We start from the raw sequence: 23835 nt of genomic DNA on the forward strand, positions 1-23835 counted from the left end.
CTGCTTCTTTTTTTCTGATAAGTCCAACATCTGCCCACCTCCTCCCCCTGGTCCCTGAGACAATTTCTACTGACTGCTTTTCCTCCTGTGTATGGGTCACACTTTTCTGTTTCTTTGCATGCTTTTTTTTATGTTGAAAACTGGACATTTTAGGTAATATATTGTAGCAACTCTGGATTTTGATTCTCCTTACAACCTCCAGAGTTTGTTTTTGTTGCCTTTTTGGTTTGTTTTTTAGTGACTTGTCTGGACTAATTTGGTGGAGTCTGTATCCCCCACAGTGGGCAACCACTGATATCTCTACTCAGTTGTGTTTTTTTGTTTGTTTATTTTTATTTTTAAGCCTGAATTTTAGGGGTTACTTTTGGGTCCGCATAGCTTAGTGGTCAGTCAATGATTAGTCAATCGTTAATTAATCCAGATTGATCCAATAAGGCTTCTACTCTTTGCTAACGGATCTGTGTATGGGTTAAAGTAGTATTGTTAAAGAATTGCTTTGCTCTAGATCAAATCAACCCCCTCAGGCAGTAGAGCTGTCAGTCCTCACAGGCTGCCTCACTCTGGTAGAACTCAGGCCATAGGGCTAGGGAGTTGGAGATGGAAGCAGCTCCAGGCTAAAACATCATAGCAAATTTTTCTTGAATAAATTCTTCTCAATTTGTTGTATGCCTTTGCTCAGTTTCCAACGTCCTAAAATGATTGTTTTTGGCAGTTTTGCTCAGTATTTTCATTGCCTTTTTGGGAAAAATTTGCTGAGTTTCTCATTCAGCCATTTTGGAAGTCCCTTCAAATGTTTGCCTTCTATTCTTTTGTGATCCTTTTGAAAGAATCAAGGTTAGCTTCGACTCAGAAAAGGGAGAAAAGAAAGATAGGAACCCAAGAAAGAAAATGGAAAGCACCAAGCATAATCAAAACCAAAGGAAAGTTCTGGTTTACCTTATGTCTAATCTCAAATTTGTGATCGAAAGTAAGTTGAGGTCACAGCTGAGTTCTTCTCCTAAACTCTGGAAGAAGAACTTCTAGATGATTGTGGGAAAAGAGTCATTCTTTTGAAAATAATGCTGTTTATTTTGGGGCCAAACTTACCTGATGAAACTTTATCCTATATCTATCTGTTAATTTAGGCTAAATTCCTTAGGGTTAAACATAGAGCACAGCACAAAAGGAGAAATGCGATCTCATTATTTTATTTATTTATTTATTTCTTCTAGCATCTAGAGGTTCTCTATGGAAATCTTGGAGAGAAAGTGTTATAAAGCGACCTGCAACAGCTCATGCTTTAAGACCAGATCAGATGATTAGTGATCAATTTGCAACAAATACAAAGGTTTCAGAAATCCAAGATATGCTACAGGAACTCAAAGATACTGCAGTGTTCAATAAATTGGAAAACAATGCTATTAAATATATGTCATCAACAATAGAAAACCTTTCTAAAGCTTTGAGTACACTAAATGATGAAGTGAAAGTTATTAACCCCCAAAGTGCCAATATGTATACAAATGAGACAAGTGAAAGAGAAAAAGAGATTTCCCTGAAGATAATACAAGATCTCAGTAAAAAAAATGAAATGCTTCAGCAGAAACTTCAAGAAGTAGAAGGAAAATATAAACACCTTGTTCGATCCAAAGGCGTAGAACACCAAGCATTGCCCACAGCAACACTGAGAGTGTTACCTGAGCCTTCTCCACAATTAGCCATTAGCCAAGCTGACACATTAGACAGTGTAGATAATATTTTGGCCAAAGCATTTGAAATTGTTGTAGATGAGGCCCCCCAAAAAGGGACCAAAGCCTTGGGGATCATATGGGACTCATCTCCTTCATATACAGCCCAAGGTGAGATGATTTCAGATATAACTGACCAGCAATACCCTTTACCTGAAAAAAAACAGAAAAAGTCTTCTGAAGAGATCACTGAAGATATCATTATAGATAAGATATCAGCGAAGAAAGGTGGTGCCTTTCAGAAAGATGGGACTGATCAGTACCAATCACAGAAAGGAAAGCGCACAAAAGGCCCATATATGCAGGAGACCTCCGAATCAAATGTGAATGATGATAAAGGTAAACAGAAAGTCGCAGGGCCCAAACTTGATCACCACTTTGAAATACAAGCACTAGAAAAGAAGAGAAAAGAAATAAAATCCTTTTCTGAAAGCAAATCAAAGTCACTCACTGAATCAAAAAGTCAACATTTTCCTTCTGATTTCCCTTCTGACACAAAGAGCCAAGGTGGCAAAAGTGGAACCAGTAGTATATGGGAAAGACTCAGGAAAGCCAAACCTGAATATTCCCATAGCAGAAGTCAAATTTCTTCAGAGAATAAAGAGGAACTCATCATTAAGTCAATGGACGAAGAAGGCAGAAGTGAGATGAGTAGCCAAGCAGAGCCATCCAGGTTGAGTCAACTTGATTATTCCTCTGAGAAAATGAAAATAAAAGGAAAGAAACACCAAATCTCTCCAGGAACCATTACAAGCAAAGAAGAAAAAACTGAAGAGAAGGATATGTCAGTCTTCGCCAAGAAAGTCAAGTCTCTTGAACTTGTTAAATCACAGTCTAGGATAACTAAAGAGACTTCAGCAACTCCAGATGGCAAAAGAGAACAGAGTAATCTAGAAGAATTTCAGAAAGCCATAGTGTCATTCCTAAAAGAGAAAATCGATAACATAGGAAAGCCTTTGGATAAAAAGACTAGGTCAAAAGAAGAGTTATTATTAAAAAGAGCAGAAGTTGAAAAATTAGGAATCATAAAGGCAAAAATTGAGGAATATTTCCAAAAAGTGGCTGAAACTGTGACAAAAATCTTGAGAAAATACAAAGATATAAAAAATGCAGGACAAATTGGAGAGAAACCTATGAAACGAAAAAAGGTGGTCTCATTTATGCCAGAATTGCATTTTCAGAAGCAGATTAGTGCAAAGTCAGAAATTAGCACCTTACTTTCACAGGAGAGCCTTGGCCCACTAACTGACAATTTAATACAAATGATCTTGGCTGAAATAGAAAGTGAACGGGATGTTCCTGTAGCCTCAACAGTAGGGAAAGACCATAAGGAGAAGGAAAAACAAAGGCTAGAAGAAAGGAGCTATGAGATGATAAATAAGAATTTGGAGAAGGAAGAGGCATGTCTCCCAATGAAGGAGGGAAAGCGAGGGCAACAGAAGCAGAAACAGTGGCAGGAAGAAGAGGTGTGGAAGGGACAGCAAAAACAGAGGATGCAAAAGCAGATTGAGCCAGATGAGAGGCAAAAGAAAAGGGAAGAGGAGAAAGAAGGGCATCAGAAGTCAAAGCAGCAGCAGCTGGAAGCATGGAAGCAAAAAGTGAAAGAACAAGGAGTGCCCTTGGAGAAGGAGAAAGGACAGCAGGTGATGCAGGTTCAGAAGGAAGTGAGATATCTGGAGCAAGAAAGCAGTTGGGAGAGAGAGGAGGAGAAGCAGAAGCCAAGGAGAAAGGTAGAGGACCATGAAAGGCAGAAGCAGAAAACAGCAAAGGAGATGAAAACTTCTGAACAACCAGAACAGGTGCTCAGTCACACTTCAGTGACATTGTCTTCCAGGTGGCAGAGCACACCAAAAGACGCATTGCAGTTACACCAAAGAAGAGCGTTCAATGGGAATCTTAAGAAATTAGAGAATCTGGCTATGGAAAGCACCCCATACCAATCATTCCTCCCATCTCTACACAATCTTCCTCACCAGGAGCCTTTTCTATTTCTGGACAGTCTCCCACAAAGTCCATTACTCTTACCCCTCAGCAGGCCCAGGCAATGGAAATTGACCTCACCCCTGAAGAGGCCAAGGCACTGGGAATCACCCCCACCTCCCGTCAGGTTCAGGAATTGGGGGAAACCCCTACTCCTAAGATGTCTCAGGGTTTGGGAGCAGCCCACGCACCTGAGCAGGCCCATGCACTGAGGGTCACTCTTACCCCTCAGCAAGTCCAGGCATTGGGGATAACTCTCACCCATGAGCAGGCCCAGACACTGGGGATTCATGTCACCCCTGAACAGGCCCAGGCACAGGTGGTCCCCCATGTTACCGCTCAGCAGACCCAGGAACTGGGGATCACTCTCACCTCTCAACAGGCCCAGGGACTGGGGATCCATGTCACCCCTCAGCAGGCCCAGGACTTGGGGGCCCCTTTCACTTTAGGACAGGCTCAAGCATTGGGGGTTTCTCTCTCTCCAGAACAGTTTGAGGAATTAGGAGTTCCTCCCACCTCAGATAACAACTATACCTTAGAATCTCCCCACATCCCAGAACAAATCCAACCTTTGGGAGCCCCTTTCACCCCAGGACAGGCCCAGTCCATGGGTATTACTCTCAGGTCTGAGCAGGACCTAAAATTAGGAGCTCTTCTTATTAATGAGCAGTCCTTACCACACAGGCCTGGTCCTCCTTCAAGACATACTCTGGAAGTTGGGATCTTTTCCATTACTGATATATCTATCACAACACATGCTCCTCACATTCCTAAGCAGTCCCCAGTATCATCTGCTCCTGTTGCTGAGAAGTCCCCTATATCTGAGGTCTCTTCTACTCCTTTGCAGATATCAAGGTCTCCTCTTACACAAGCCCCCTTTGTCCCTGGGAAATCCTTGGGAATGAGGATTCCTTCAGAACCCAGGAAGCTCCTGGCACCACAGACTTTTCCTTCCTCTAGACAGACCCCAGTTTCTAAGGGTCAATCCACCTCTGTTCGGTTCCCAGCTCCAGTCCCCAGCCCAATATCTGGGCCCTCTCCCACTCCAGGGCAGCCCCTTGCACCAGGCCCTTCTTAGTTCTAGGCAATTCTTCATATCTAGGGACATTGTGACTCCCCAGTTGCCTCTGATATTGAAGCCCCTTCTTGACCTCAGACAGCTCCTTATATCTGGAGTCCCAGCCACTTCTGCACAGATTCCCAGTATCTGGGCCCCTTTCTCTCATGGGAAGTGCTTGGTTCCTGGGGCTTCTTCCACCCCTGAGGAACTCTTGGAATCTGGACCCTTAACCCTCTCTGAGCAGCCTCAGGCATTCCAGACCTCTGCCACCCATGAGCAATCTCCCTATCTACAAGTCCCTTCTACCCTTAGGCAGCATCTGTCACCATGGACCCTTCTTGGGCAAGCTTGCCCACTATGGATCCCTCCCACCCCTGGGCAACGCCCTACACTATGGGCTCCCTCAACCCCTGGAAAGCCCCAGAAAAATTTGTCCTCTCCTGTCTCTAAGAAAAGTAAGGAAAGATTGTCAATTATTTCTTCTCTGAAACCTAAATCAGCATTGGTCCATCCCAGTGCTCCAAGTTTCAAGGTACCTCAAGCCCCTTTCACCACTAAGAAGTTCCAAATATCAGAGGTCTCTGACACTTATGAAGAAATCCAGAGACCCCCGAGATCCTTTTGCTATGGAACAATTTAGAACATTTAAGTCCTATCTCACTGATTACAGGACACCAGTTATCCCAAACCCCTTACATTGATGAGGGGGCCCTTCCTACTCTCATTAAGCCTGTAATATCACTACCTTCTCTTACTACCCAAAACATCACAGAGCTCACCTTCTGAATGGGACCAGAAATCCCGATTTCCCCCTATAGATAAGCCCTGGATACTGACCTCACTTTCAGGTACCCAGAAAACCAAGATGATGGTGCCCACTTCCTATCCCCAAGAGCTCAAAGAACAGAACTATTTTGTTGATGTGGAGGCTCAGCAGAAGAACCTGATTCTCTTAAATCAGGCGACAAAAGCTTCTATACTCCCTTCACAACTACACACAACAGCTAGGAATCTCATAATTGAGACACTTCATACGGACAAAGTTCGGCTGGGATACCTATTCCACAAGTACATTGCCTATAGGCTGATCCAGTGTGCAAGGTAGATATAAATATTGTGTGTCCAGTTTTCTGAAATCAGGTTTAGTCCTGATTTCAAATATCCTCCCTCACTGCCCTATAAGTATATACATATTTGTCAGATTAGATGTTCTAAAAGATTCTCTTATAGAAGGTCTGTGGAATGGAAGCATATTTAAGATAGTAAAAGGAAGTATATTTTTTAGGAAATAAAAAATGCCTTATAACATCTATTTCATTCATTTATATCTCTAGCAGACATGCTTAAGTATATTTTGTGGATCATGGTTGATCTCCAAAATATCAACTTCAGAAGTTTAGAAATGCTTCCAACTGGAAGAACGGTAACTTCCAACTGGTAACAACTTATACATTGGTCAGCATTATAAAAGAGTACTTCCCCACATCAAGACTAACATGAAATAGTATCCGTTTTTTGGTTCATTGCCAATGTAATAGATAAAATATGGCATTTCAATGCTTTAATTTGCATTACTTTTATTATAGGTTGAGGTTAAGCATCTTTTCATAGACTTAAGAGCCATCTGTATTTTATTTTCTGTGAAGATTCTATTCTATTCAATACTTTGCCCATTTTTCAGTTGGGTTGTCAAGTTGCTTTTTTAATTGATTCGTGGGGCCTGTTCAAATATTTGGAAAATTAGTCCCTTGTCTGTGACATAGATTGCCAAATTTCCCCCACTTGTGTTTTGACTCTGCTTTTGGTGGGTTCTGCTTTCTAAAAAAATTTTGATTTTTATGTGTTTATATTTTCTTATTTAAATATTTATTTATTTATTTTGGATGCACTGGGTCTTAGTTGCGGCATGTGGACGTTTTAGTTGTGGTACGCGGACACTTAGTTGCGGCATGTATGCGGGATCTAGTTCCCTGACCAGGGATCGAAGCCGAGCCTCTTGCACTGGGAACTTGGAGTCTTACCCACTGGACCACCATGGAAGTCCCTATATCAATATTTGCTATAATGCTTTGTACCATATTTAGAAAGGCCCTCTCCACTATGAGAAATATAAAAAAATTATTTCTAGGTTGCTTTTAGTACTTTTATGGTTGGTTATTAGTTTTTTGCTTGTTTGTTTTACATTTAAGTCTTCGATTCTAAGCTTTCTGTTGTGAGATATAGGTGTGATGTTTTTCACTCCCCCACATGGCTGCACAGTTGCCCCATCACTATTTACAAAATAATCTACCTTTTTCCCCCATTGATTTGAATGTAGCTTCATCATAAATTGTTGTATCATTTAAGTCCATAACTGGATTTTCTATTATTTTTTATTGATTGCATATAGATGAGTTACTTCTATTCTCTGTTATTTATTGCAGTTTTATTTTTATGATGCTGAGTCTTCGTGGTAGTTAGTACTATTTGCCAGTACTTGTCAATGAGATGTGAGCAGAATTAATGTGTATCATTTCTGTACTAAGCTTGTCATTGTCAGTTTGAGACCCTCTAGAGTCTCCTTTTCCTCTGGTATGATAACCTATAGTGTTCAAGGTGATGACTGCTCTGTTAGCCTGTGTTCCTGAGCGTATAGAATGAAGCTCATTCCCTGCAAAGCTATGATGGATTTGTAGTATGAGCAACAGGTAAACTTTTGTTTACAAACAGCAAAACCCAGTTTATCTTTATTAATATAGTCTTCCTATTCAAGAAAATGATATACCTTTGCTTTTGTTCAGGTCGTTTGTGTGTGCGTGTGTGTGTGCGTGTGCATGTGTCCTGTTGGAGCATTCTAAAGTTTTCATCTAGCTCTTGCATATTCTGCCATAAGTGTATATCTTGCTAGTTTTTATTTTTGTTGTTACTATTGTAAATGGACTCTCTTCTTCTATGATACCTTCTAACTGGTTGTTATTTGTATAAATGAAGGCTAGATTTCTCTGTATCAATTTTGTATGCAGCCATCTTACTGTATTCAAAAGCATGTGATAGTTTTTCAGTTGATATTCTTGAGTTTTCCAATTACATAATCATATCACCTGCAAATAATAATTTTTTACATCTAGAATTTCCAACTTTTAAACATCTCATTTCTGTCCCTGTCTACCTGAATTGATTAGTACCTTCAGAACTATATTAAAAAATATTGGTGATGTGGCCACAAGGCCATCTTTGTTCATTTGACTTGCCCTGAGTAACAGCTAGGAGTGCCCTTCCATGGTCCCATGTTATTTTTTTCTAGGAAAAACTCACCTTCAAGAACATTTAAAAGGATTGTTTATATTTATATTCTCCCTTCTGAAAAAGTTACAAAACAACTTTAACCTTAGTCAATTTCATTTTGAGGGGGGTTATTTTCTCCATTCCTTTGTAACTCAGAATGCCACAATGTAAGTCCTTTCATTGCTAATTATTATAGTGGTGATAGTGGACATCTTTCTAGTATATGTCATTAAAAAATGCTGGCTTTTGGGTTGAAATACATTTTGTCATATTAAAGAAGTATCTGTCAGCTCCTGTTTTGTTATTTTTTTTAAATCAAGAGTGGATGTTGAATTTTGTTAAATTTATTAAATCACATTTTGTTAAATGTGATTTCAGCACTTCGTTTTCATGGTTATTAGAGAACATATTTTCTCCTCAGATCTCCTCAGATCATAATAAATATGATTAATTATTTTAAACCATCATCACATCCCTGGAATTTGTCCTTGTTGTACCTTTCTTTGAATGTGTTACATTTGCTAATATTTTATTTAGAATTTTACTTTGCATTGATATTCATTAGTAAGTTTGGTGGTTTACTTCTCTTGGTGCTATCTTTGTCAAATTTTGGTATAATTTTAAGTTTATATCATTTAAAAAATGTGAAAGCTTATTTTTTTTCTATGCTCTGGAACAGTTTAATGATAAAATTAGCTATTCTTTGTAAGTTTGGTAGATTTCACCTATGATATTATATGGGCTTGGTACTTTTGGGGGGGAATTCTATGACACCTTTCTTAATTTTTATATGGCAATTAAGTTTGTTTAGTTTTAGTGAAGATTTTGAAGATCTAAGTGACACGATGTGGCCTGTTTTAGTAAAATCATTTAAAAATTGAAATATATAGATCAACATTTCACAATATTTAATTTATACACTTATAACTTTTATAATTGATCCATCAAGGATCAATTTGTTCATTCTTCAGAAAGCTCTTCTTTAATATTTCATGTTATGATAATCAAATCACCAACAGGTATAACAAGGAATTAAATATTGACAGATGAAAGATTCCATAATAAAAATGGCTGAGTCAAGAAGATTCTAACATTATATGGGAGAGAAAACATAAAGTATAATAATATAAACTATTTTTGAATAAAGAAAGTTTTGTAGAACCTCTGTAAGTAAAGATTCCATGTTTAAATGCTAAAATACAGTTTTAGAGTTGTATTACCACATGATCAGTGTAATATACCTAAAAAGCAATGATGGAAAGAACGTAAAATTACACCAGATGCTGATAATGAAACATTTCATTTCCATAGATATTGAAGAAAGTTCTTAAAGATACTAAATGTTGCGGTGACTAGATAGGATTTAACTTATCATTTAATTCATCAACATTTAAAATATACACTACATGCCAGGGGCTGGGTTAGGCCCAGGGGGTAGAGGGTGGAAGGATACAAAAATGGATAAGCCATAACCCTGCCTTGAGGGCACTCAAAGTCTACTAAGAGACAGTCATACAAACAGATGATTATATAGTATGATGTGGAAAGAATATATCACCTACTCTATACAAGAGGACTGAGGAGAGGGGAGAGTTAGGTAAAGCTTCTAGGAGTCCGGACCTTTGAACTATGTCTCAAAGAACTAGTAAAAGTCAGTAAGGCAGCAAAGGCAGAGAGTCTAGCAGGACAAAGAAAGGAAGAAAGAAGCAAAGTTGTGTGTGTGTGTGTGTGTGTGTGTCTGTCTGTCTGTCGGTGGAAACCAGTAACTGTTTCGGGGCACGATGAACCGTATCCACATAAGATGGCAAATTTAAATGATAAATGTTTTGTGTGTTCTGACTGCTTCACCAATCGGCCATTCCCCCAACTCTCTCCCTCTCCTTGGGCTTCCCTATCCCCTGAGACACACAACAATATTGAAGTTAGGCCAATTAATAACCCTACTATGGCCTCTAAGTGTTAAAGTGGAAGGAAGAGTCTCATGTCCCTCACTTTATCACTTTAAGTCAAAAGCTAGACATGAATGAGCTTAGTAAGGAAGGCATGTTGAAAGCTGAGAAAGGCTGAAAGCTAGGCCTTTTGCACAGTTAGCTAAGTTGTGAATGCAAAGGAAAAGTTCTTGAAGGAAATTGAAAGTGCTACTCTAGTGAACACATGAATGATAAGAAAGACAAACAGCCTTATTGCTGATGTGGAGAAACTTCTACTGGTCTGGATAGAAGATCAAACCAGCCATGACATTCCCTTAATTGAAAGCCTAATCCAGAGCACGGCCCTAAGTCTCTTCAATTCTATGAAGGCTGAGAGAGGTGAGGAAGCTGCAGAAGAAAAGTCTGAAGCTAGCAGAGGTTGATTTATGAGGTTTAAGGAAAGAAGCCTCTTCATAACATCAAAGTGCAAGGTGAAGCAGCAAGTGCTAATGTAGAAGCTGGAGCAAGTTATCCAGATCTAGCTAAAATAAGTAATGAAGGTGGCTATATTAAAAAACAGATTTTCAATGTATACAAAACAGCCTTATATTGGAAGAAGATGCCATCTAGGACTTTCATAGCTAGAGAGGATTAGTCAATGCCTGGCTTCAAGGCTTCAGAGCTTTGAAGGACAGGCTGACTCTCTTGTTAGGGGATAATGCAGCTGGTGACTTTAAGTTGAAGCCAGTGCTCATTAATGATGCTAAATTAAAATGCTAAATCTACTCTGCTATGTTCTATCAATGAAACAGCAAAGCTTAGATGACAGCACAACTATTGACAACATGGTTTACTAAATATTTTAGGCTTACTATTGAGACCTACTGCTCAGAAAAAAAAGATTCCTTTCAAAATATTACTGCTCATTGACAATGCACCTGGTCACCCAAGAGCTCTAATGGAGATGCACGTTAAGATTCACGTTGTTTTCATGCCTGCTAACACAGCTTCCACTCTGCAGCCCATGGATCAAGGAGTAATTTTGACTTTCAAGTCCTTTTATTTAAGAAATAGATTTCGTAAGGCTATACAGTAGCTGCCATAGATAATGGATCTGGGCAAAGTCAATTAAAAACCTTCTGGAAAGGATTCACCATTCTAGATGCCATTAAGATCATTCATGATTCATGGAAAGAAGGCAAAATACCAACGTGAACAGGAGTTTAGAAGAAACTGATTCCAACCTTCATGGATAACTGAGCAGCTCAAGACTTCAGTGTAAGAAGTAACTGCAGATGTGGTAGAAACAGCAAGAGAACTAGAATTAGAAGTAGAACCTGAAGACGGGACTGAATTGCTACCATCTCATGATGAAACCTGAATAGATGAGGAGTTGCTTCTTATGGAAGAGCAAAGAAAGTGGTTTCCTGAGATAGATTCTTCTGATGAAGACGCTGGGAAGACTGTTGAAATGACAACAAAGGATTTAGAATATTACATAAACTTAGCTGTTAAAGCAGTGGCAGGGTTTGAGAGGAATGACTCCAATTTTAAAAGAAGTTCTACCATGGATAAAATGCTATCAAACAAACAAACAAAAAATGCTATCAAACAGCTTTGCAGGCTACAGAGATATCATTCGTAAAAGGACAAGTCAATGGATGCAGCAAACTTCACTGTTGTCTTTTTTTAAGAAATTGCCAAAGCCACCCGAACCTTCAGCCACCACCACCCGATCCGTCAGCAGCCATCAGCACTGAGGCAAGATTCTCTACCAGCTCAGATGACTGTTAGAATTTTTTAGCAATAAAGTATTTTTATTTATTTATTTTTTAATTTTAAAAAATTGATATATAGTTAATTTACAACGTTGTGTTCGTTGCAAAGTGATTCAGTTATACATATATAAATATATATATACATATATATACATGAAAACATTCGTTTTCAGATTCTTTTCCATTATAGGTTATTACAAGATACTGAGTATAGTTTCCTGTGCTATACAGCAGGTCCTTGTTGTTTACCTATTTTATATATGGTAGTGTGTATATGTTAATCCCAAACTCCTAATGCATCTCCCCCAACCCCTGGTAACCACTTTGGTAACCATAAGTTTGTTTTCTATGTCTATGAGTCTATTTCTGCTTTGTAAATAAGTTCATTTTTATCTTTTTTTTTTTTGGCCATGTCACGTGGTTTGCAGGATCTTAGTTCAACCAGGGATCGAACCCGTGTCCCCTGCAGTGGAAGCAGGGAAGCATGAAGTCCTAACCACTGGACCACCAGGGAATTCCCTGTACCATTTTTTCAGATGTCACATATCAGTGATATCATATGATATTTGTCTTTCTCTGTCTGACTTACTTCACTTAATATGATAAAATTTGGGTCCATCCATATGCTGCAAATGGCATGATTTCATTCTTTTTATGGCTGAGTAATACTCCATTGTCTATATATACCACATCTTTATCCATTCATCTGTTGATGGACTTTTAGGTTGCTTCCATGTCTTGGCTATGGTAAATAGTGCTGCTATGAACACTGGGGTGCATGTATCTTTTCAAAAGAATGTGTATCTTTTCAAATTAGAGTTTTCTCCAGATATATGCCCAGGAGTGGGATTGCAGGATCATATGGTAACTCTATTTTTAGTTTTTTAGGGAACCTCCATCCTGTTCTCCATAGAGGCTGCACCAATTTACATTCCCACCAACAGTGTAGGAGGGTAGTAATAGTTTTATATCCAAATTCTGATCATGCTTTTTCTCTGATGTCAGGAAGACCTTGGCTCGAATTTCCAGTTCTGAACTTCTCTAAGACTCAAATGTGCTGACTCAAATTTGTAAAATTGATGTAATGATAATTACTTCAAAGAATGGTTGCAAGGGGACTTCCCTGGTGGCGCAGAGGTTGAGAATCCGCCTGCCCATGCAGGGGACGATCCCTGGTCCGGGAAGATCCCACATGCCATGGAGCAACTAAGCCCGTGTGCCACACCTACTGAGCCTGCACTCTAGAGCCCGCTCGCCGCAACTACTGAGCCCGCGTTCTGCAACTAATGAAGCCCACGTACCTAGAGTCCATGCTCTGCAGCAAGAGAAGCCACTGCAATGAGAAGCCCCTGCACCGCAACAAAGAGTAGCCCCCGTTCACCACAACTGGAGAAAGCCCGGACGCAGCAATGAAGACCCAACGCAGCCAAAAATAATAATAATAAAAAAATATAAAATTAACTCAGAAAGCTAATATATTTAAGTATTAAATGATCCATATATACAGTAGGTTCTAAGCTATTACAACCCACAAAGAGACCTAAGAGTTATTCCCTTCCCCCTCTCTATATATATGCAAAATACATATATTCAGAAAAACATCTTCAGTGCGTTCCCATTGCCTACCTCCCCCAAAATCCAAACTCCATAATATGCTGATCCAGCATATGTCATATGCTTTCATGATCCAGCTATGTCAGTCTCATCCCCCACTATATCCTTTCACATATCTGTGGTCTAAAAGTTCCAGACTATTCACCACTCCCAAAATATAACTTTCATTGTCTTGCCTTTATTTATAGTGTTCCCTCAACGTGGAATTCTTCATCCCCTTTTTCTCAAACTTCAGTGGCTGTAAGGTTTACCTGAGATTTTTTTAAAAATACAGATCCTGAAGCTTACCACCAAGATTTTTTATTCAAACGGTCTGGGGATGCACCCTGGAATCTGCATTTTAAACAAGCACCACCCTCCCACCCCCAACAAAATGATTCAGTCCAGGTGATTAGGGTCCACACTTTGAGAAATACTTGTATTGTGGAAAGAGAAAAGATCTGGGTTTGCTTCCCAAATCTGTTATTTATCAATTATGTGACTTTAGAAAATTATTTAACTTTGCTCAGAATCCTTTTCCTCTCTTGTAGAATAGGGATGGCAAAAAACCATGTTTTGGAGGCCCAAACATTGTGGCCTACTACATTATAGTAAAGAGGGTACTACATTTTTATGATTGTTCCTCAAGATCCTATTCAATGTCTTCCTATGAAGCATTCTTTATTCCTCTTGTTAGAATTAATTATGTTTTCCTTTTTGCTCAAACAGCTAAATTGCTATTTAGCATTTATTTCATTCTCTCTCTGACACAATTTATTAGTCTCCTAATCTGGCTTGTAAGTGCTTTGAAGGCAAGGACACTCTTTTTCATAATTGTATTAAGTACCTTCTATATGTTGTATACATATCAATACTAAAATATAATATATTAAAAAAATAATAAGCAACACTATTTTAACACTAAAAACTGTGTGAGGAGTTAATGAAAATTTGACAGTCATATAGAGTTTTGAAAGTTTAGTCATATAGGGAACTAGATTAAGGTCTCATTAAGCAAGCCTGCCACCCCTATACTATCTCTCTCTACTTACTAAGGATGAGATGAGACTGGTGACACCAGGTTTGCTGAGTTAGTGTCAGTAATTATATGAATCTCATTCTTGTTAATTTTCCCAAGAAACAACATAATTAAATGGTTACAAGCCATCCAGAATACTGGGAGAGGTTGAGACCCAGAACCTCTACATAATGCTGAGGAGAATTGATGACTATCAAAAAAAGGTGATGCAGATCTGCACAGGGAAGCAGAAGTCGCTACAGCAGAAACAGAATCAGTGCCTGAGGAAAATGACATACTTATTCAGCCAGATAATCTGTTTTCTTTTCCCTCTCCCCAGTGTGTTGTAAGAAAAGGCAAAGTGGTAGGCTTTGAAAATAAGTTACCCGGAGATACTATAACATACTACAAATTTCATGGCTTAAAACAACAGAAATGTATTCTCTTACAGTTCTGGAGGCCAGTTCGAGAAATCAAGGTGTTGGCAGGGTTGGTTCCTTCTGGAGGCTCTGAGGGAGAAATTTGTTCCAAGTCTCTCTTCTAGATTCTGGTGCTATAGACAATCCTTGGCATTCCTTGGCTTGTAGCTGCATAACTCCAATCTCTGCCTCTGTCTTTCCCATGGCCTTCTTCCTAGTGTGTTTTATGTTCTCCTCTTACAAAGCCATGCGTCATTGGATTTAGGACCCATCTGGTTAAACCAGGATGACCTCATCTTGAGATCCTTAACTACATCTGTAAAGACCTTTTTTCCAAATAAGGCCACATTCACATGTTCTGAGTGAACATATCTTCTGGGGAGTTCATCATTCAATCCACTACACTGTGACTTCAGTGAAACTCCTAAATTGACAACAGGAATACTGGCTGGACTCTCTAGATGAGAAAAGGTTAGAATAGGAGAGACTTCCAGAAATGCCCAACTCCTTCCTAGTCAACCCACATCTACCAGCCTCTAGATATGAAACCTCTTGAGCTCACTGCTCTCCAGCTGATTCTTGGTGGTTACATTCCTCAAAACTATCAGAAAGCAAGTTTTAATATGCATTTACAAAAAATGGAGATAAGGGTTTACTTAACTTGCTTACATAGCACCAGGCACAGAAGATCCTGCTAAACTCTGACATCCACCCAATTATGTCTCAGAGCCCTCTCTGAGATGACCATCAGTATGCTTTTGGAAGTGATACCTTCCAAAAGTTATAGAGCCGAGATTAGAGTTCTTTGTTCTGGGATTATATGCTCCCATTATTTTCTCCAGCATGGAGTTCTGGAACATTCTTGGAGTTCTAGGAATATTTATATTTATACATCATTTTCTTTTACTAAAGTAAATAAGTTACAACATTAGTTTACTTGCTACTCTAGAAGGTACAGAGAGACTTCTCATTATAGACATACTGTGAATTTTCCAGAAGTTACTTTTTTTTTTCTTTTTTTTTTGGCCACACCACACGGCTTGCAGGATCTCAGTTCCCCGACCAAGGATTGAATCCAGGCCATAGCAGTGAAAGTCTGGAATCCTAACCACTAGGCCGTCAGGGAACTCCCCAGAAGTTACATTTTATTTTATTTTATTTTATTTATTTAGTTTGGCTGCACCGGGTCTTAGTTGCAGCATGCATGCGGGATCTCATTCCCCAACCAGGGATTGAACCTGGGCCCCCTGCATTGGGAGCAATGGGCTTTACCCACTGGACTACCAAGGAAGTCCCTAGAAGTACACTTTAAACATTAAAACTCTTTGACCTCAAAAATTGGATATTTTTGACAGTTCTGGGTTTGGAAAATACGACCAATGTAAATGGAGTAAAGCAAGATGAATTGGCAGTGCCATGAGCTGTCTAACAGGAATTACAATGTCTAGGGCATTTCAGAGGATTAATAAGGGTCTGGGGTCAGGGAAGCTAGAATCTAGATGATGAGGTGGGTATCAAGGCATCAAGAAGGGAGGGGAAAAAGCAAAAAGGAAGAAAAGCGTAGAAATGAATAAATACTTACACTGAATCAGAGTGGTGGTCAACAGGTTGGTTCTGCTACCAGATTGGGTTCAAATCAGCTTCACCACATACTAGCTAAGAGACCTTGGGCAAGCCACTTAACTTTTCTGAGCTTCATATCCCCCTATGTAATAAGACAAGGATAATAATAGCACCTATCTCATAAGGTAGCAAATATCAAATAAATTAATACATAGAAAGCACCTGACAGTCAATGTTAGCTATCATTATATTTGCACAGTTTCACAACTGATGAATATATTGTCGTATACAACTCTCATAAGAACCCTGTGTTTATTATTCTTGTTTTAGAAATGAGAAGAAAGAAGTGCAGATAAAATTAGCAACTAACCCAAAGTCACAAAGCTGGGAAATGAGAGGACTAAAACTAGAACTTAATGCAGGACCACGGTTTTTATACATCCCAGTTGCCAACTCTGAAATTGTGTGTTGGAGGCAGGTAGAGGTCGAGGAGTGGCAGGAGGAAGGGAGAAAGGGCCTGGAGAAAGAGAATTCCTTTTCCAAGGAAAAGGAAGTGTCATAGTTTAGCTAAGGCCAGCTAGGAAGACCTTCCTAAAGACTTTGGCCCTTTCTTTTCATGATTTCCTTTTTCTTATTTATGTTTAGCTTCAAGAGATATATAAATTGAATCTAAATCAACCTATCCCTTTGATCATCAAAAAGAAGCAAATATCTGCCTCTACCAAATTTGTTCAACAGCCAATCCTAAAAGAAGAGGACAAAAAGTATGACATATTCAATAAGTTCAGGTATGTGGTAGGAAAGACTGACATTAAACTTTCTTTGGATAATATCTGGGACCTCATGATTTTTTTTTCCTGCCCAAGAGCTTCCCCTTCTCCACAGTTTTGATATGGTTCAGTGGAGAATATTAATTTTCTTAGCTAATTTAGCAAAAGGCTTATTTCTACTTAAATATTTAATAACTAATTTTGAGTTCCTTAAAAAAAATGAAGTTGATTCTTCCTTACAAAGAAACAAATTATTTTAATACACACAGTGAAGAAACTTAGAAGCATTACTTTTTTTTTTTTTTTTTTAAGAAGGTAGAAACTTTGGGAAGGAAGGGGAAAAGACTGCTGTGGAGGAAACATAGCCTGCATATGGAGTGTATACTCCATGAAGCTAAGAAAGTCGTTTTAAAACGTATTAGGGGGCTTCCCTGGTGGCGCAGTGGTTGAGAGTCTGCCTGCCAATGCAGGGGACACGGGTTCAAGCCCTGGTCTGGGAAGATCCCACGTGCCAGGGAAAAAACGTTATTTCTGCAAATTCTGCTGTTTTAATCCATCTCTCAGTCAAAGTGGGCATAGCTAATGTTCCTTGGTGCCAGGGGGGCTTTATAGGACACGGTGATGGTGAAGAGAAGGGGCGAGAATAGGAATTATATCTTTTGAATGGCTATGGAGTTCAGGAGAGTTTAATGCTTCCAAATGGTGCTTGTTCTCTGATTCTCTAGACAAGAAGACCAAATGGAAGCCATCTGGAATGCAGATCTATCCACTTCAAGTTACCCAATAACAGAGAAGACATCAATGTATTCACTCTGGGCCCAGCTGGGTGGGTACCCAGATATTCCTATGCTGCTCCAGTTAGATGTTCACTCTACGTTCCGAAGATCTCTTACATGCATTCAACCAAAGTAAGTTAAGGACTGGGAGGGAGCACTCTGGTAATTGGGCCTTTGGTCACATACCTTTTGTTTCCCTAAACTGACTTTCTCTTACAGCACCAGGGAGTTGCAAAAAGTAGTTTTTTGGTGTGAGGTCAGACTCACACCAGCCATAAAATAGTACAGGTAAATTCAACGTTAGTCTTTTAGTGTTTCTCTTCATAGGCCTATAGATGTCATTACTGGAATAATATAAACAAACAAACAAACAGACAAAAAGCAGTTATAATACCATGAAACCTAATCTAACACTAGATAGGTCCACTTTGAATTCCACCCTTAGGGATTTATTACTGGAAGAACCAGAAAGACCGTAGTAGAATGCTTTCGCCCACTTCGTGATTCAGTAACATGACCTTAAATGCAGTTGTCATATCTAGGCCAAATTTGAAGTAAATTCGGTGCTTGTAACCCAGGATGCACTGAAGAGACTCAGAGAGAACAGGTAAGGTGGTCATGTGGTTCCACATTTCCAAATTCTGTTAAACCAGATTCTCACTGAAACTATTGGAAACCATTCTAGTGGAAGTGAAGAGTTTTGGAGTCTCCATTACCTCTCTCAAGTAAGAGAATTATTTAATGTTCTAAGCTAAGAATTTAGAAGTGGAACTTTTGTAACCTGAAAGAGTTTGTGGGAGCAGTGTGATTTATTCTGGTGAAATCCAAGTCCTGGGGTAAGAAGAAATAGTCTTAACTCATCAGTTTGTTTAGGTAGCAGACACCATGAAATAAGACACTTAAAATTCTATAATAAAGTAAAGTAATAGCAAAAATATTATATAATGTGTACAATGCAAAATCATATACCATGAGCACAAGTGTTCATGAAAAAAAGTAACCAAATCAAATGTAACCATTAAGTTGAATAAGTATGACTCCTAAGTTATAGGTTATAATCAGAAAGTAGCTTTCTTTTTGTCTCCCATTTTCCCTTACATTTTTTGAGTAATTAAATTAATTAACTTAGGTTATTTGGAGAGATAACATTGCTAATTTAATGCCTATAGTGCTTGGGACAAGATGTATAAATTTTTCTTTGAATAATATTTCCTTTATCTCCATTCCACAGCTAGCTTCAACTATTAGATATACTACTGACCTAACTATTCACTTCTTACTCATGCTAAATCCTACAAAGTTAGTGAGACTCCTACTTCCAATTTACTGTTTGGAAGTACTCAGAATCAAGGAGCTTTCCATAGATTTTTTTTTTTAAGGTATAATGTATATACATTTAACCTAGTTAGGGTACAGTTCTGAGTCTTGACAAGTGCATAGTTATGGCAAGCATTAATCTACTTGCAGTCCCTATAGTTTTCTCTTTTCCAGAATGTCATATAAATGGAAGTATACAGTATGTAATCTTTTGAATCTGGCTTTTTCCACTTGGCATAATTCATGTGATTCATCCATGCTGTTACATGTATCAGTAATTCATTTCCTTTTACTTCCTGACTAGTATTATTCCACTGTATGGCTATACCATATTACTTTATCCATTCACCAGGTCAAAGACATCTGAGTTGTTTCCAGTTTTTGGCAATTATGAATAAAACTGCTATAAAAATTCATATACAGCTTTTGGGGTGAATGTAAGTTTTGACTTCTCCTAGAAAAATACCCAGGTGTGGGATTGCTGGGTTGTATGATAAGTGTATATTTACTTTATAAGAAATGGCTAAGCTATTTTCCAAAGTGATTTTACATCCCTTTACATTTATTCAGTGAAGGTAGTTCTTACCCTACTTCTAGATGAAAACCTAGATGGTTCCATGACATTTCTGGTAACTTTTTTTTTTAATGGTATTTTAAAAAATATTTATTTTATTTATTTATTTTATTCTTGGCTGCGTCGCGAACATTTATTCTTAGTTACGGCAGGTGGGATCTTCGTTGTGGCATGCGGGATCTTTTGCTGGGGCGTGTGGGCTCCAGAGAGCGTGGGCTCTGTAGTTTGTGGGCACACCTCTCTAGTTGAGGCACTCAGGCTCAGTAATTGTGGTGTGCATGCTCAGTTGCCCCGCAGCATGTGGGATCTTAATTCCCCGACCAGGGATCGAACTCGTGTCCCCTGCATTGGAAGATGGATTCTTTACCACTGGACCACCAGGGAAGTCCCCATTTCTGGTAACTTTTTAATAATGTAAGTTTATCTAGTCGGTAATTAAAATGTCCAGAACCATGTATAATAGAGCTTTAATTTTCTTTTAAAGTTCTCCTCTCTTCCAGTTTAGACTACTGCAACTTAACAGTCAGGGAAGGAGGACATGAACAGCTTATTTTCTCTCTTGTGGCCCTACTGCTTTTGTTCCAACTTTTCCAACTTGCTAGTATTGGACCTCTTATGGATTATAGTTCTGAGAAGGGAGGAGAGGGAAAGGGAAAGAGAAAGTTCTTACTGATTACCACTGTTGCATTTTCTCACATCATTGCTTCCTGGATGTGACAGATTTTTGAAGATGACTCTTTCATGGGAGTACTTGGTGAGTTCCTTGGTGATCATCATCACTGGAGATCACTCATCTGCAGATGTCTTCTGCATGTTTTTTTCTTTTTGGCCACACCCCACGGCTTGTGGGATCTCAGTTCCCCGACCAGGGATGGAACCCGGCCCCCCTTGGCAGTGAGAGTGCAGAGTCCTAGCCACTGGGCAGCCAGGGAATTCCCTGCAGATTTCTTCATCATGGCAGATACATTTCTATTCCAACTGGTTGTTTGCATGTGTGATACCCCCAGCTTCTCTCTGCTGAGATGTGTTTGCATATTTAGGCAGTTCTCCTGGACAGAATACATGACAGCCCTATGTCGTCTCTCCTGGGTATATATGTATGTGTGGTCCTCATCTAGTCTATAGGAAACACTTGAGCCTTCTTTGTCCAGATAAACTCTGAGGCTGAAGGCCTATCCCAATGCAGCAGCAGCTATTTCTTTGTTTCTGTCATTAGAGCAGCCAGCCAATCAGTCAGGTATGGTTTTTTTTCAGGTATGGAATCAGACCCTTGTCTACTGGGCCTCCAAACTGGAGACTCGTGTTAAGTTCTTGGAGTGGAGGAAGGGTAGAAGCACTCTCAAAATCCTCTTCTCCTTGACCATCTCATACCCTCAGAGTGAGCTAAAAGATTAAAGAGTTAATTTCTTTGTAAATCCTAGTCTAGCACTTCTCTTTGGAATTTGGTATCCATTGTTAGGGTTGCCAGATTTAGCAAATAAAAAGGTAGGACACCCAGTTAAATTTTAATTTCAGATAAACAGCAAGTGATTTAGTATAAGTATGGCCCATGTAATTGTAAAAAATTATTTATTATTTATCTGAAGTTCAAATTTGACTAGGCACCCTGTATTTAATCTGGCAACCCTTCTATTGGGCTTTGCCAAAACTTCCATTTTTACATGATATTAGATACAAAATATGTATTAGGAGTTTCTGAGTTATAGAGTTAGATGTTTGAAAACTTTCAGAGTAGGATATGCTGAAAACAGTGAAAAACTTTAATAAGACATTATAGGAAATAGAAGAATTGAAGACTTGGATTCTTTTCTATTTTTCACTAAACCTACTTTTAAGACATCTTTAATTAGAAATAATGGGCACTACATGATCCGTTACTATTTGCCATCCTCCCCCTCTTTTTTTCCTCCTTAGAATCTCTTCAAGGTCTTTCTCCCTCAAAGAGGATTATATATTTTCTTACTTTGTGGCAATTATAGTCCAAACCAAGAGACTTTTTTCCCTCTGGGTTTGGTTATTTCTACCATCTTTTGGATCTCAGTTTAAATAATCACTCTTTCTTTTTTTTTCTCAAATTTTTTTTTTTGGCCATGCCGCAGGGCATGTGGGATCCTAGTTCCCTGACCAGGGATGGAACACCCGCCTCCTGCATTAGAAGCACAGAGTCTTAACCACTGGATCAAAGGGAAGTTCCCAATCACTCTTTCCGAGCTGTCTTCTCTGACTCCTGTGTTCTCCCATAGCGTCTTATAATTAATACTATCTTAGCACTTACCATTCTGTATTGTAATTGCCTTATTACTTACCTCCCCTGATTTTAGACAATATGTTTTTTAAAATGTATTTATTTTTGGCTTCGTTGGGTCTTCGTTGCTGCACACCTGCTTTCTCCAGTTGTGGTGAGCGGGGGCTACTCTTTGACGGGGTGTGCAGGCTTCTCATTGTGGTGGCTTCTCTGGCTTAGGAGCACGGGCTCTAGGTACGCAGGCTTCAGTAGTTGTGGCACACGGGCACACTAGTTGTGGCTCACGGGCTCTAGAGCGCAGACTCAGTAGTTGTGGCCCATGGGCTTAGTTGCTCCGTGGTATGTGGGATCTTCCTGGACCAGGGCTCAAACCCGTGACCCCTGCATTGGCAGACAGATTCTTCACCACTGTGCTACCAGGGAAGCCCCTAGACAATATGTTTTAAGGAGATTAACTGCCTGTTTTGTTCAACTGCCTCTATTTTTGCTCTGCCTGCTTTCCTTTCAAAAATATTTACTACTTCCTATGTGCCAGGTACTATAATGAGGCACTGAGATATAATATGTGGAAAGGGTTCAAGAGACCATGGGTGCCAGGCAGAAGGAACACTACGTGCAAAAATCCAGGGCCGATAACATATTTCTTCTTTTACTTTATCTCATAAAAAATTTTTTTTAAATTTAAAATATAGGAACTTCCCTGGTGGTCCAGTGGTTAAGATTCCGCCTTCCAATGCAGGGGACGTGGGTTCCATCCCTGGTCGGGGAACTAAGATCCCACATGCCTTGGGGCAACTAAGCCCACATGCTCTGGAGCCCGCGTGCCACAACTAGAGAGAGGGCCGTGCACCACAACGAAGATCCTATGTGCCGCAACTAAGACCCAAGGCAGTCAAATAAATAAATGATTTTTTTTAATTAAAAATATAGAAAAACAAAAACCTCCCTACTCTCCAGTACCCTTTCTTCCTGTTTCCAACAGAGATGACTAGAACTAAAATTTCTCTTCCTGCCTTGATGTGTCATGTGATGCTTGGAGCTATTGTCATCTTTGGCAACCCTGAGGTGATAACCACAGGACAAAAAGACAATACACCAAGAATTACAGAGGAGGAGGATAAATGAAACCCTATCTTTGATAACATTAAGTTGCTGGAACAACCCTGAGTACACCTGCCTCTGGCCTTTTTGTTAAGTGAGCAATAAATGACTTTTTTAGTTTCAACCATCCTTAGGGATTCTGTTACTTTTTTTTAAACATCTTTATTGGAGTATAATTGCTTTACAATGGTGTGTTAGTTTCTGCTGTATAACAAAGTGAATCAGCTATACATATACATATGTTCCCATATCTCCTCCCTCTTGCGTCTCCCTCCCTCCCACCCTCCCTATCCCACCCCTCTAGGTGGTCACAAAGCACGAGCTGATCTCCCTGTGCTATGCGGCTACTTCCCACTAGCTATTTTACATTTGGTAGTGTATATATGTCCATGCCGCTCTCTTACTTCATCCCAGCTTACCCTTCCCGCTCCCCGTGCCCTCAAGTCCATTCTCTACATCTGCGTCTCTATTCCTGTCCTGCCCCTAGGTTCTTCAGAACCTTTTTTTTTTTTTTTGAGATTCCTTATATATGTGTTAGCATATGGTATTTGTTTTTCTCTTTCTGACTTACTTCACTCTGTATGACAGACTCTAGGTCCATCCACCTCACTACAAATAACTAAATTTCCTTTCTTTTTATGGCTGAGTAATATTCCACTGTATATATGTGCCACATCTTCTTTATCCATTCATCTGTCGGTGGACATTTAGATTGCTTCCATGTCCTGACTATTGCAAAC

General features: G+C 39.3%; 1 protein-coding gene across 1 annotated transcript in view; it reads left to right on the forward strand.

The window, feature by feature from the left end:
* FAM186A (family with sequence similarity 186 member A) overlaps positions 1–23835 on the forward strand; it is a 130948-nt gene that overhangs the window by 59987 nt on the left and 47126 nt on the right. The window contains 10 exon segments of the mRNA XM_024736424.1: positions 1212–3643; positions 3760–4757; positions 4864–5371; positions 5373–5450; positions 5452–5525; positions 5527–5868; positions 14451–14498; positions 14500–14648; positions 16965–17100; positions 17808–17990. Of these exon segments, the coding sequence (XP_024592192.1) occupies positions 1212–3643; positions 3760–4757; positions 4864–5371; positions 5373–5450; positions 5452–5525; positions 5527–5868; positions 14451–14498; positions 14500–14648; positions 16965–17100; positions 17808–17990 (4948 nt within the window).

The sequence above is a fragment of the Neophocaena asiaeorientalis genome, unplaced genomic scaffold, assembly GCF_003031525.2.
Source record: "Neophocaena asiaeorientalis asiaeorientalis breed wild unplaced genomic scaffold, Neophocaena_asiaeorientalis_V1.1 scaffold134, whole genome shotgun sequence".
Taxonomy (NCBI): Eukaryota; Metazoa; Chordata; class Mammalia; order Artiodactyla; family Phocoenidae; genus Neophocaena; species Neophocaena asiaeorientalis.